The following is a 15,355-nucleotide window of genomic DNA, read 5'->3' as shown; positions in this document are numbered from 1 at the left end:
GTGGATTTCCATGAGTGCGATCCTACATTAGATCGATTAATGAACAGTTTCGGTGAACAATAGCCGGTGAACAGTGTCTATGAATAGTAGCAGTGAACAGTGTTTATGAGCGAAGTCAGAGATATTTGGAGGAGCCTCCAAACGTGGTTATGAACTAAATCCTTATATGGATTTGTTTTACACAGTTTTTATTTTACGTTTTAAGTTTATGCATGTAAACAATACAATTTGTGCCTGATTTTTGGGATGTGTAAGTGACCTTTTAAGTTTTGTATAATTACGTTTTTCCGCTGCGTGAATCTGGTCACTTACCAACACATCTGTGTAGCGTGGCTAGTCGAGGTCCTAAAGGACTGGTTGCTGATTTCTTAACTCAGCCACATTCTATTGCATTGCCTATGCAACCATTGTTCTGATCATCTCCACCAGTTGGCCATTTTCAAGATTCAACGTTCCTACCCCCTAATTATTCGCGGCCTTTTGTGTTAGCGGCACTGGTGGTCGATGCCCAGTGGCATCTTGATGCACCTCTTGGTGGGTGGTTTCCACATTGTTGTGGTTTCCGATGGTGGTTATTGATCTTATACGAACCATTGTAGGCCTTGAGTGATTGGGTCACTGAGATTGTTGTCGGAAATTCTGAAATTTGGCGAAGGCCCTTCTTCTAGCACCAAAATGTTGATACGAGATTTGCACCAATTAGAGCAATATGATTGACCTTAATGGAATCGGAACCAATGAGTGCATGATTAAAGATAACCAGCAATGTATATAAAGAATGGCAGTAAAGTAAATGACACAATGAATTTTAAAGCCTAGTTAGTAAATACAAGTACAGTAAAAAAACGGTACGGGAATTTTACAGGTATAATACGGCAAATGGTGAAAAATACGTTTATAAAATTCGGCTATAAAATTCGGATACGGGAAAAATACGGTATGGGTATATACAGGTTTAATACGATATATTATCAATAATACGTTTTGAAAAATACGGTAATATCAATTATAGTTTTTAACACTTTTATGGACTATCTGATTAAAATTAATTAACACTTTTATAGAGTATCTAATTAAAATTAATATAACATTCCAAATGGGGAGTATTCAATTAACTAACATTAATCTTTTCTTTTCTTTGCGTTAACAAATTCCCAGCCCATGTCTTGTTCTAAGTTCTTTGAAAAGATATTTATTTATTTTTTGGTTTGTGCAATAGAAACAAAATTGCAGTGTTGAGTCATGAGTGTTGAGATTGACACATAAACTGAAATCCACCACAAACATAAAACACCTATGACCCATCTTAAAAACCCCCCTCCCTCTCTCTTCTTCAATCAAATCATCTCTCAGTGTCTCTGTCTCACGACTCTCACCCACAAGGCCAACTGTTTCTTTCAGAGCTCCAAAAATGACATCTGCGCTATTCTTTCTGCCAATACTTTCCCTTCCTCAAACTTATTCTTCTCCCCCAAACACAAACACAAACCCGTTAAAAATCTCAACCAGTCCGCCATCCGAGCTTCCTCTGATGACTCTGCTGGTTCCTAAGATGAAGACCCAAGAGATGAAGAAAAGTTGAAAACATGGAAGAACTGAGGAAGAAAAGCTGAAAATGTCGTCCATCGAAGAACTGAGGAAGAAGAAGAACCGAAGAAGAGAAGAGATTTTGTTTAATTTTGAATTAAACCCCACTAAAACGACGTCGTTTTGGGGTGAGAAATGAGTTTTTTTTTTTTTTTTTTTTTTTTTTTTTTTTTTTTTTTTTTTTTTTTGGGCAATGCTTTCCAGAAAATATTTTTGCAATAATTCGCAAATTATACGAGTATTCATATTATACGCGTATAATTCGGCAGTTTTTATAATATATGTCAAAACGCGAATTATATGGCCAGCCGTATAATTCGCGTATAAAACGCGTATTTACTAACTAGGTTTTAAAGTGGTTCGGCATGTTAAGATCTTGAGCCTATGTCCACTGTTTTTCTTATTTTGCTTTGAGAGCTTACAAGAAAATAGTCTAATGCCTAGAAATATTTGCTAACCCCTTTTCCATCGTTGGAAGGGGTTTATATACAAGTTTGATACAAAGGAAAGAGCGAAAATAAAGGGATTATAATTATGATTGAAATGTAACTCCGATATTCTCGCGATTGAGCGCTGAGATTGCGCCATGATTGCTATCAATCTAATCCCTTCTGAGATATTCGAGATCCGAGGTTATCTGTGAGCTGTTTGAAAAAGTGTCGAGATTGGTCGCGACTAACTTATACTGGGTCGAGCTACATCTCGACGAGCTTATGCTGGTTCGGACAATCATTTGAGCCGAACTGATCTTGGGTCGGGCTATAACTTTGCAAAACTCTGACTTTTCTAATCTTGATGGAAAAATCACACACAACATGTATAGAGAGAATTAGGGTGGTAATTATTTGATTCAAACTTTTTTCTCTTTCTATGAACTCTTGTCAAAGCTATATCAATGATTAAATAGTTAAAAGACATGGTTTTCATTTGCAGGTGCGAATAATTTAATACCAATTGAGATTGCTCTTAAAATTGCCAACAAAATACAAGCAAATGAGAGGTTTTCTGCATATATTCTTATACCAATGTGGCCAGAAGGTGGTAATACTGAATCACCTAGAGGATTCTCTATTGGCAAGTAGGCTTTCATTGCCATTTCAAAAAAGAAAAATGCTATCCTTACAAAGACCCATACAAAGAGTGTTACAAAGTGACATCATCAACAAGAAAAAAACAAAAAAAACGAAAAAAGAGAAAGAGAGAGAAATCATGAAAATCAAGGGTGGGGATTGTCTTTGTATACCCCCTTTGTATGTGTCTTTGTAAAACTAGCATTACTCTTCAAAAAATTCACTGCATAAGTATCATGTAGAAGAATTTCCATTTCAGTAATATTTATTGTTACTACTACAACATAAAACAATGCAAATGATGTATGAAAAATTTACAAGGCTCTAGTGGAGGCTAGAGTAGAGGTTGAATTTTTTTCTCCCTTGGCAATCAGGAGCCATTAGAAGGAGTAGACAGTTCCACTGCAACCAACACTCCACAGGTATCTTCCCTCAGTCTTCCAAGTATTGTTAAATGTAAAAATTTCCTACTACAATAGTATGCTTTCATCTAATTCACCTATTGTGTAATACAAGAACTTTGTCAGAAAAACCAACGCTTTCAAATATATATTCCTTCTAAAGGTATGACAATAAATGATGAATATGTGATATTAGGATATGCAAATATCAATCAACGCTCTATGGATGGCACTAGAGATAACTGAAAAAATAGCTATGGGTGCGTTTCAACCTCATCATACTTGGGCATGCAAACCGTCTGGTCCACATGGTCTAGTAAATACAATGATACCATTATGGCATTATCTGCGTTAATCTTTGATTATACTATGGGGGCGTTTGGTTAGCGCTAATAAAAGATTATTCTGATAATCTATCTTTTAATCCAGACATTATCTTGTTTGATTATTAAGTAATAAAATTTTTTAATAATCTTTCAATACTAATAGTAATTATTGTAAGCAATATTGGGGATAATCTGATTACCGATTAAAAGATGATATTTTAATATTGAGGTAATCTAATTTTTGTTCCCATTTTACCCTTAATCAATTAACATTTCTAATACAAATGTTCTCGTATGTCTATCAAATAACAATTAACCCAACTGTACAAAAGACTTTTGTAACCACATAAATTAATTTTTTGGACAAAAATTGTTCCTCATTTTACATAAAATAGTCTTAATTTTTCTACCATTTTACCCCTAAATAATTAAATTTTTTGATAGTAATGCCCTTATTCTGAAAACTATTTACATGAATGCCACCTAAAACACCTCAGCCACCCAAGACGACTGCCAGCCATCACCAACAATCACCAAAATGGCGATCTAGCTGTTTACGGCCAAATCGATATACGACTAGCCAGATCTAGTCAATCGTGCGTCGTTTCGACGATTAGACTTGGCAAACTTGGACTTGTACCCGCAGGTCCATGGGTACCTGAGTAAAATAGGCGGGTATGAGTAATTATAATAATTGCATATGGTTTACCCGTACTCGGCCCTCTCGTAAAAATATCAGGGTGGGCCGGGTGATACCCACAGGTACCCGCATTTAACTTGAAAAAAAAAAAAATCAATTTGACTTGACTCTTGAAAATTAAACCCTAAACCATTTGATATTTCTCAATCTCTCTCATGCAGCTCTCACGCTCAACTCGTCTTCTCTCTCACGCAACTCTCAATCTTCCTCTCTTTCTTCAGGCGAAGTAAGTGTCGAGTCTCTGCCTGCCTCTCTCCTCTGCCTCACTCTCTTTTTTCTTCAAACGGACCAAACCTCTGAAAAATCTGTAGTTGGATTTTTCAGTGTAAGGATTTTTCATCTATATTGCGAAGAGAGGGGCTCTGTTCTTGTGTGGGAAAGCTCTGTTCTTTTCTTTGTGTTCTTATTGATATCACTTCTTTCTTCCAAGCTTGCAGTGGGTGTGCTGTGCAATTCATGCAGGCGACGATTAAGTACTACTGGTTCTATTATCAAACATAAGGTCAAGGATTCGATGGATTTAATTTATGAAGGGCCGCTTGGCAAGGAACGATGAAGAAAGATTTAGTTGTTATTATAATTTGTTTTGTTTATTACTTATGTATAAAAGACGAATTTGTTTATTTGATTGGTGAGTGACTAGCAGACTAGGTATGAGAGGAATTAGATGTGGTCATTTAGACAAAATTTCCTTCAAAAATAGAAACTATGTGGAAGTCGGAGTAGAAGATAGTTCTTTCATCAGACTTGATTGATTAATAAAATGGTAAAAAATGCTTCATACTTTTTAGTTCTTCCCTGGAAACATATCTTGGGGCCAAAACTATGGCTAATTAGGTTATTCAATTAAGCATCTGAATTGGAAAGGTAACAGAAGCAAATCTTTAGAATATATGTTAATTTAAATTTCATAAACTGATGATGGATGAGAGAAGTTGTTTGCAGCTAGACCCGTATCCGTACGAACGGGTACGGGTAGTACATTCCTCTACCCGTTTCAAAAAGTTACCCGTTTTATCTGCACCTGTGTCTACCCTGCCCGTTTGCCAAGTCTATTGACGGTGGTGGCTAGCGGTAGACCTGGCAAAACGGGTCTGGACCCACGGGTTGGACCGTACCAGGGTAAAAAATATAGGGTATGGGTCCAATTTATTAAACCTATTTTTTTAGACCCGTACCCGTACCCGGCCCAAAAACACACAGTTTATACGGGTGAACCCACGTGCACCCGTATTTACAGTAATGAATTTTTTTGAATCCCTAATTTTTTCACGCATTCGCCATTTAGCCATTCACGCAACAGTCACGCACTCACGCCTCTCACTCTCTCAGTCTCATCTCATCTCTGATCTCTCACTCTCAGATTCTCAGCAACTTTATCGCGGCCGCATCTCAATCTCTCATCATTCTTCTTCGTCTGAAGTTCAACTAAATCAACTCCCTATCTCGGTGTCTCCATCTTCGATTAGTAGTCAGTTCGTCACTCGTTGGCTGGTAATGAATCCCTAACCCCTAATTTTGTGTGTTTGTTTTTGTTGTTTTGACAGATTTTGTGTTTTCTTTTTTGTTTGAATGGTTAATATTTTGTATTTTAACTTTTGTTTGTGAGATTAACATTGTTTACACTTATATTGTTTTTCTGGTTGAGCTTTCCCTGTACGTAGATCTGTAGAGTTGTTTGGGTTGAGTGTGTTTGTGTTGGGTTCCCCTGGTTGATGGGTTTTCCTCTTTGCAGATTATTACACTGATATAAAGACAGGCTTCCAAGTAAAAGAAACTATGAAGTGTGGAAGGATAATCTCTTTTGGCAAGACAGAATCAGAATTACCTTCTCCACAGATCCCTAATCTTGATACAGAGGTACTAAAATTTCAGTTTTGCTGAGTTAATCGGAACTGAGTTAATTTGTTGCAAAACATGTACAACTCTTTTAGGCTAGAGCTAGACGTTGTGAGTGAGGCTTGGTCCAAATTTCCCTATGCAGCATTCAGACAGAGTGTTATTCACCTTTGTGTATATCTTTGCTTTGAATAGAAATAGGTATCAACATGTGTAATCTAAATCCTGAGCGAGGGATGTATGATGTATTGATGTATCATGTATGCAGTATGTATAATATGTTATTTGATTGTGCTCAAAGTCTGTTCACCAATACTACTAAGCTCATCACATAAACTAGACAAAAGCATCTTGAACACATTAAATTATATACATAAATTTTAAGTTTGTGTTTCCCTTTCAATGATCCAAAAACATTTTCAATTGATATAAACAAAATGGTTTCTTTTCAATGGTGAAATCATGGCCAATAACATGGGTTTATCTCCCCTTAGAATGAAAGATCAATAAAGAGCAGGTTCTTGTCTGTTTGATTTCGAAAGGGTGAGTGTTGTTCTAAATCTACATTCCATGGAGTGTTTATACATAATTTCCAGTGTTAAATGAAATTTAATCCTTTCCTTTATATATAAAATTTAATCCTTTCTTTTAGTTTCCTCTGCTTCAATGCTTTACCTTAAGCTTTCCCTTTTTCATCCACAAAATCCCAAATGAAAATTTAACCATAGAAACTCTTAAGTACTAATAGGAAATTTGTAACTGGATCTGGAATATTGATTGCTGTTCCAATACCAAAAGAACTCGCAGCTTTTGGAAACTTAATTGAGTCAGCAATCCAAACTGTCCTTATAGACATTGCACTTGGGAAAAATAATGCTCTCGTTGGTGCTAAGATTGCCGCACCTCTTTCCCAGATCAGACAACATTGTAGTTAAGCTAAACTGCTTATGCTTTTTTGATTTATTTATGATAGTTCAATAAAATATATATTGTAAAATTATATAGAGAAAAAAACAAGCTCTTCTTGGTAAAATTGTCAATAGATTCGTATGTTGCTTTGACATTGCCCGTGAGTCATGAGAAATTGCCATCGGATTATTCTGGATTTTCATTATATTATTAATACTTCGTAGTAATAATATATATTGTAGTGATTTGATTGATAGTGTGTACTTGTGCAGTTGTGCTCTATTTCTCTACAAGTGCAGTTGTGCTCTATTTCTCTACAAGNTGTAATTGTGTATTAGTGATTTTGTATTTGTTTGTTTTGGTTGGTATTTGTAGTTTTGTATTATATGTTATTGTTTGTTTATGTGTTATTTGTTTATTTTGGTTCATATTTGTTTATATTCTTAATTGAATTGAATTTATAGTAGTTGATTTAGGGGGTGTAAATGTAAAAAATTAAAACTACAGGAATTTTGGGGGTGTAATTGTCATAATTAAAAACTGTTAGGGGTGAAAAGAAAAACTAAAATCTAGAAGGAGAAAAAAGGGTTCACCCGCGGGTCCACCTTTACCCGTATAGGGTAGGGCATGGGTCCAAAATATTGGACCCGTATATCTCGACCCGTATAAGGGCCCATACCCGTTTGACCCGGCCCGTACCGAATACTCAGCCCGACCCATCCCTAAAAGGTCGAGCTTTACCCGATGTTAACAAGCTTGGGCTTAAGCCTGGGATTAATTTTAAGGCCTGCCCTCGGGTATGGCCCGGGCATGGGTATGTCTTCAGGCTCGACCCGACCCAACATTTTATTATTAATTTTAATAAATTACCCTTACACTATATATCTAATCACAAAATTATCCTACATATATATAAAAAAATTGAAATTTATTAATATTTGGTGAGTATTAAAAAATAAATTAATATTTAAAAACTGTTTCTAGAATTAAAAATATAAAAAAAAATTGAAATTTATTAATATTTAAAAATTCACATTATGAAAATGGGAGGGCTTTGGCCGAGATTACAAAAAGCCCATCAGGCCGTACTTGGGCTTTACCCGGTCTCGGCCCGACCCATTGTCATCTCTAGCTAGCGGCCAACAGTCGTTTTTGGTAGCTAGGGGTATTTTGTTAAATTTTAAACTTTTATTATGATTAGGGTGTTTTAGCTAAATTCTCAAATTTAAGGGGCTAAAAGTAATAATCTAAATAATAAAATAATAATATTTAAAAAGAATGACAAATAGCAAAAGACTCTTCCAAAATTCTTTTATTTCCCCAACCAAACATATTAATTATTAATACCCACCAATCTAACTAAACATATATAATATAATATTCCTCTTAATCTTCAAGGTAATTTATCTCACTAGTAATCTTATTTTTTCAGTAATATAACATTCCTTGAACCAAATGTCCTCTATATCATAATATTTTATACTTGCCTTAAATGTCGAGTGTTTTCCTTGTTCATTATATATGATTAATTGCAAAAAAAATTGAGTTAATGAATAAGTGTCCAATGAGTGCAGGTGTATGGATATAGGATGTCACTGTGGGCAGAGCATATTGAAGAAACTAAGGAATGTTTCAATTCACCGGAGAGTTTGGAATGTTGAATAAGAGTAAATTCCTTGGGTGAACTTAATTGGAAACAGTATATAGCTGATGAGGTAATATAAATGAAGACTGACATTTCAAAATACCTGGTTGAAGTTGATGGAAGGGACAATGTGAAGCCTCTTCCAGGCTTTGAAACATTTCAAGATGTGAGTGGCAACATAGGGGTCATTTATGCTATTTACAAACATTCACAATAATCTCACCACTGGCTTCTCTTGTTTCACATGTCCTAAAATGCCAAATCTTCATGTGTTTAATGTTTATTTGCTACTTCAATTTGTTTGATAATTAGTGAATGTCTGGTGTTTTATCCCAAGATTAGTTGTGTTGTATAAATATTAAGCTGATGGGATGGGCAATTGCTCAGACATGTCAACCACCTTCACCAAAATGAGTGTGCACAATGCCTTTACAATACATGTTTTTTTTATTCCTTTTCATATCTCAAGTTTTGTTTTATTTTATTTCAAATGATGTGGCAATTAATAAATTTAAGTGTCATGTTGCTTATCATCAAATTACTATAATGTTCCTTGATTTCTAAAACTTCAAATATATATATCAATAATAATTTAATTTACAAAACACCTGACTAATTATTAAACAAATGGAGGTAGAAAAAACGTTGAAGAACTGAGCTAGCTAACAAGAATCAAGGTATTGTCACAGGAGATGAGCCCAGGGACATAAGAGTAAGATGAATAAGTCAATCAAATGGTTAGATTCTCTTGAATGGCTATAAAAGACCCCAATATATTACCACCAACATCTGGAAATGTTTCTTTGCCAGGAAGAGGCTTCACCTTGCCCGTTCGGTCAACTTCAACTGGATATTTTAGAAGGTGACCCTTCATTTCTGTTACCTCTTCAGCTGCATATTGTTTCCAATTGCGTTCACCGAGGGACCTTACTCTTCTTACACATCCTACACTCTCAGGTCGATTAAAACATTCCTCTATTGCTCCAATGTGCTCCGCCCACAGCGACATTCTATATCCATACACCTGCACTCATTTCAAACTCATTCATTTACTTTCTTCAAACATATTCTATTTACTTGAAGTTGAGTTGACGTATAACTATGTTCTTTTTTTTTTCTTTTTTTTGACAGGATTTTACATTTGAAAACTTATATTTCATTTTGATCCCCTGTAAATTGTGATATGACTCAAAAAGATAAGAAAACATATGTGTGTATGACCTGAGTAAAAATATACTGAGCAAAATGAAAACTTATATTTCATTAAGCTTACCTGGCCACGTGGATTAGAGAATTTGCTTGCCCACGTATGGCGAGGCTGATATGCACCCATTGCTATTTCAGTATCTCTAGTGCCATCCATGGAGCGCTGATTGATATTTGCTGATCCAATTATAACATATTCATCATCCACTATCATACCTTTGGAGTGAATATATATTTGAAAACGTCGACTCTTCTTACTGAGTGCCTGAATTAAGATAATACATTTACCGAACAAATCAATTAGGTACAAACATAATTGAATTTAGCTAGAAATATTATTGTTATTGTTAACAAAGTAAAAGTTGAGACTGTTCACGAAAAAATAAAAGATACCTGTGGATTGTTTGCTGCATTGCAATTTTTAGCATTAGAACCATCTACCCCATCTAATGGCTCACGATTGCCAAGGCAAAAGAAATTTAAATAGTCTTGTGGCTCATATTTATTCTCAAGCCCAACCTCCACCAGAGCCTTGTAAATGGTTTCATACATCATTTGCATTGTTTTATGCTGCAGAAATCAATAATAAGAACAAAATAAGTGAAAGGATGCATTAGTAAACCCATTTATGGTGCCATATTTTCTCAAGCATAAAGGAAAGTGTTCCTAATGATATTTATTCAGAGTATTTTCTAAATGGTAACAAAAGTTTACCTGCCAATAGAGAATCCTTTGAATAGGAGTGCTTGTAGTAACACCTTCTGGCCACATTGGGATAAGAATATATGCAGCAAATCTCTCATTTGCTCTGATTTTGTTGGCAATTTTAAGAGCAATCTCCATTGGTATTAAATTGTTTGCACCTGAAAATATGTAAGGCATGCTTCTGACTACGTATTATTTTTTTATCTTTGACAAGTTAATAGTAAAAGAAAAGGAAAAGTTGTGATCACATAACTACAAACTCTCTGATATATAACTTTATTTTTTCTTTTTCTATTTCCTCTATATATATAAATAATTAAAACGCTCCTTTATTCTTTAGCTCAAAAGCTATAAAGTTCCTCACCTAAATCTTTGTGAGAATCCCAGTTATATGATGAGCCAAGAAAGTACTGGTTTTCAATATATATGAAATGTTGGGCAGCCCTGATTGCCTTGACATATGCCGTATGTATACTCATGTCTATGAGAACATTCTTCCCACATACCAAGTTCTGTTACAATACCAATCATTGTTAATCAACTAAATGACTTGTTTATGCAAAATGTATGAAGAAAGACAAATTTTTTTTGTTTCTCACCATCCTTGTGGCATCCTTGGGGTCATCTGGAAATCCTTTCACAGAATTTGAATCAATCGAACGAAAAACCTGCAAGTGTTGTGAATTTATCCCAAAAAAGTCAGTAATGTTAAAAAGACAGGTAAATATTGGAAATTTAAAACCAGCAGCAGATTGCCATCCAGTATACCTGAACATGCCAAGTCTCTGGATCTTTCTCACTTGGGCAAGAAGCTTCAGTCAACCCAATTATTTCAGGAATTCTTTCAAGCTTGAGTATTGCATCATCATTTGAAGTCTTTAGTTTCTGAAGGCCACGAGGCTTAGAAGCCCTTAACCAACGCTCCTCAAAATTGGTGAGGATATCATATGCAGCTGGACCATCAATTCGGCAATGTAAGTCATGCCATGGTTCTCTTGGACCATCAGCACTAGGCTCCTGATCAGGAATCATTAAGAAATTCAGAACAAATTTTATCATTTATCCAAGATTAGTTTTACTAATAGTTACAAAATCATACAAAAGAAACATGAAAACTGAATTGAAAGGATCATCAATTAAATGTTTACCGTGAATGTAGGGTTATAAAAGTCATCTTTGTGCACGGTTTCTAAAGTTTTAAAAAGAGGATGAGTTGGAGTATCATATCGACCCTTGCATAAATCAAGACCTCCAACAAAGGCAATGATCTTCCTTTTGAATTGTCCAGCGTCAGCATCCACAATCACAGTTTTCTGGTGATGTGTATAGATTGTTCCAACTTCCTGAAAGTAAAATGTTCATTTGAAAAGAGTCAAAGCATATACCAGGTAGCAGAGAATTTTATAATGAATGATGAAAAGGTTAATGTCACTAGAATATAGATTAAGAAGATAGTGTAATCAGAAGATTATGTTACAAGTTTAATTTAATCTGCATACATAAGCCATATGACAAATAAATACTAGCCAGGATACACAAGGTCAAGCCTGCTAGCCAACCATTCCATAATCAGCTAAGCAGTCACCAAGTACAAACAAGTTCAACACTTCATTTGGATGGAACTTAACTCATTTACTGTATTATACCATGAAGGAGCACAAATTAGATTATGCAATAAATAAGATAGTGAATTTTACAACATATGGTGTAGAAATATCCAACCTGCTTTTTGACCCAGCTATGTCCTTTTCCAGCAGATCGGGGGCATAGTAGAACTTGCACTGAAGAGTGTTTGAAAAAACGGCGAGTCTCCTCATCACTGGTGCTCATGATCCCTTCCTACAAAACATATAAATTATTCAGTGCCTAGTAATGAAGAAACACAAGCAATTTGTATTTTCAACATTTTAGAAGTATGCAAATGTCTGATTGATCGATCTTTCAAGTAGAATCTCATGGAAAAACAAAAGAACAAAATATCATATTGAAATTCATCAAATCTAAAGCAAGATTACAAATAGAAAAAACATATGCAAATTATGCAAGCTAATTAGCTCTCCCAAATAAATTGAACTATACCTTCCTGCTATTGATATGGACCACATAAAGAGTAAACAGAAATCAGTGATAAATAAGAGGAATGCAGATAAACATGACTGCATATACCAGAATAGCATGCAAGATTAAAGTCCAGAAACACATATATAATGACAAAAAGTCAATGATGAAGGCCCTGTCATATTGCCCTGTATTTTGGGCATCCTTCCTTGCTACCAATGCAAGATTTAATACTCTGAGTTTGAAAACTGGAGTATTAAAATACATTAATTTTCATTTACATTAGAAACTTGGTAAAATTCGTCTTGGTACTATTCCAACACACATAACCTGAATAACATCAAGAAAGCATAGTGAAACAATGCATGATGATATCAAGAAGTGTCCATTACTATAAAATCTGACTGTAGCCTATTTACTGTCAATTCCAATTTTAATATCAACCACCAGCAGCTGTCCTACGGATATAATAGTACATTATTCTTGCCCCCTTTTAGTGGGAGGGCGAAGATCAAACCTGCAATTGTATGGTAGTTGGCTGTCCAACTTTGAGTAAATTGTTGTCCTTAAATGAGGTTGCTGCATTCAAGATTCTACAGTTATTTTGGAAGAAAAAAAAAAATTGCAGATCACTCAAAAGTATAGTATCCACTGGCTAATGTAAGAAAATGAAAACCGGCAAAAAAAGCAAAAAGACATGAAATATGTCACTAAATTAAGCTATAAAAACAAAAACTAGCCTTGTTTCTTACAGTTTTATATCCCAAAATGCTTCTAGAAGTAGGATCATCCCACACAAGGAGCAGCACTCTAACACCTTCCTGTGACTTAGTTTTCAGAAGATCCCCTAACGTGTATGCGTTACTACCATCTCGAACTAATCTAACCGTATGGTAGACGGACCACCCTGCAATGTAAATCAAACGACGCGCCTGTCTTATAGCATTATAAATGTCCTCCCAACAACCTGCTTGAATGAATTGGACACCACCATCAAGCTTCAAATCGGGAAGGCAACCATCATGAATATGAGCGTCCTGATATAGTGTAACTTTACCACCTCTCCTAAGAGGAAAGTATGTGCCAGGAACTCCATTGTCATCAGGACCTGAACCAACTCCCCTGTGATAATGACTCAGTTGCTCAACAGGGGTGTACTGAATTGATAAATTTAATACAGCTCCAGCTTTGCAGGGCTTTCCGCCTAAGTTAAGGATAGGAAATACTCCCTCAACTCTTGTAGCTGAGTATAATTGCTCCACTGGTATCCCCACAGCGCCCATAATTTGGGAGCCAACAACATCACTATCTTTAACAACAAAGTGTACTTCTGCAGCGTAATGTGCAATAGGAACATTGAAATGCTGCATCCAAACTGGGTTTTCGCTATTACTAATCACAAAAGTCCTCGCAACTACAGCACCAGCAACCGAAACTGTGACGTAAGGATCACTGGTTATCTTCTGAGCCATATGGCCCTCAATTTTGCTGCTTACCTTCACATTAAACTTGCCAAATATGTCACCAAGTTTCTTGTGAAACATATCCATGTTTGGGAGGTTTTTGGCCTCCTTGATCCAAATATCTAAATTCCCATGTAAAAGCATAACTTTTAGGGACCCTTTATTGGTCTCAAATGGCAAAACTTGTTGACCCTGACCATGATGTGAACCTCCAAATGACATCATTTCAGCATAAGTCGGATGCGCGTCCATCTTAAAAAGTACACCTCACTCTTCACCACTTGATTATAGGCTGGAATTGATGCAAGGCTTATGTATAACAAACTATGTAATAACCAAAAATTTGATTCTGACACTAATTGAGCAAAATCAAACAACACGACACAAGAAAGAGACAGCCCCAAACAACAATTTTGAAAGAGCTAAAAATAAAATCTTTTTAGTTAGGAACTGAATTTGCAAGAGATATTATTATCACCCATGAAACAGATGGCCGAAGAATGAATTAGTAAGTCGAACCTTGGCACTTATATTACAAGAAGGAGAAACAAAGACTTCCCAGACGAATATCGTGAATAATAAATGGAAAAAAGGAGAAAAACCAGAAGGAAGAAACTGAGATTGCAGAAGAGACTTGTGGGTTTATAAATGTACAAAAGAGAAAAATAAGAGTATTCAGGAGTTGAACGGGTTAAAGAGAGAAGGGCAGGCTGGAAAATTGAAAAAGAAAAGATAATATTAACAAAATAAGGAATTGAACGGCATTGTTGAATTACTAGAAAGATAAACAGGAAATCATACTAAAAATATGCATAGATTTAAAATATTTATATTAACAAATATACTGGTCCATCAAGAAGAAGACAGTTGAAATAGTTTGGTAATGTTAAGACGAATGAGAGAGAAGACTAGAGCTTTTTTAATTGCTTTGACAGTTCCGTATATAATTGTTTCACGTTTGGTTTTTGTAATGCAATTTTGTGTGTCAAGATCAAGAAAGAAGAAAGCCTTGGTTTGACTTTGACCTCAATAGTGGTCGCCGCCCCCGCCGCGCTTGCTTTTGGGGGAAATGCTGCGAAACTAGTGACCGTTAAAAGTCATTTAACGCATCGATGAATTTTAGAGTCTTGACTCTGCCTCCAAAATCAAAAATCTCTAATTATCAAACTTTTTATGTTTTTCATACAAAACAATTGTTTATGATGAATCTCGTAACATAAATTTTAAATGAGGTCTATTCAATTCACGTTTATTTTCAAGATAAGTTTCTGTAAATAAAATTATGCAAGTAAGATTCTCTTCATTTATTAACGAGGTATATATGCAGTAAAACCTCTCTATAGTCATAATGGTAGGACTAACAAATTTTATTACTATAAAGAGGTTATAACTTAAGGGAGGTGTAGTTATAAAAATTATAGTTTTGATTTTTTATTTTATAATACA

At 35.2% G+C, this 15,355-nt stretch overlaps 1 protein-coding gene across 1 annotated transcript; it reads right to left on the bottom strand.

The window, feature by feature from the left end:
• Positions 1-9,034: 9,034 nt before the first annotated feature.
• LOC116125332 (phospholipase D beta 1-like) lies at positions 9,035-14,765 on the bottom strand. The gene is made up of 10 exons (XM_031411089.1): positions 13,199-14,765; positions 12,111-12,227; positions 11,537-11,731; positions 11,157-11,405; positions 10,988-11,056; positions 10,753-10,900; positions 10,398-10,546; positions 10,077-10,253; positions 9,751-9,948; positions 9,035-9,501 (listed from the first exon to the last, which is right to left on the bottom strand). Exons 1-10 carry the CDS (start codon positions 14,159-14,161, stop codon positions 9,208-9,210), a joined length of 2,559 nt encoding a protein of 852 aa, XP_031266949.1. The 5' UTR covers positions 14,162-14,765; the 3' UTR covers positions 9,035-9,207.
• Between the last annotated feature and the right edge of the window lie 590 nt (positions 14,766-15,355).

Source organism: Pistacia vera, unplaced genomic scaffold (genome assembly GCF_008641045.1).
Source record: "Pistacia vera cultivar Batoury unplaced genomic scaffold, PisVer_v2 Contig100, whole genome shotgun sequence".
Taxonomy (NCBI): Eukaryota; Viridiplantae; Streptophyta; class Magnoliopsida; order Sapindales; family Anacardiaceae; genus Pistacia; species Pistacia vera.
The sequence above is the reverse complement of the archived record's forward strand: the minus strand, read 5'-3'. Positions and strand labels throughout refer to the sequence as shown.

Excerpts from the sequence above, each read along its gene's own strand:
- LOC116125332 (XM_031411089.1), bottom strand. The coding sequence starts at position 14,161 with ATGGACGCGCATCCGACTTATGCTGAAATGATGTCATTTGGAGGTTCA. Across the intron at positions 11,057-11,156 it reads CAGAGACTTGGCATGTTCAG|GTTTTTCGTTCGATTGATTC; the intron begins GTATACTGGATG and ends CAACACTTGCAG. Across the intron at positions 9,949-10,076 it reads ATGCAGCAAACAATCCACAG|GCACTCAGTAAGAAGAGTCG; the intron begins GTATCTTTTATT and ends ATCTTAATTCAG.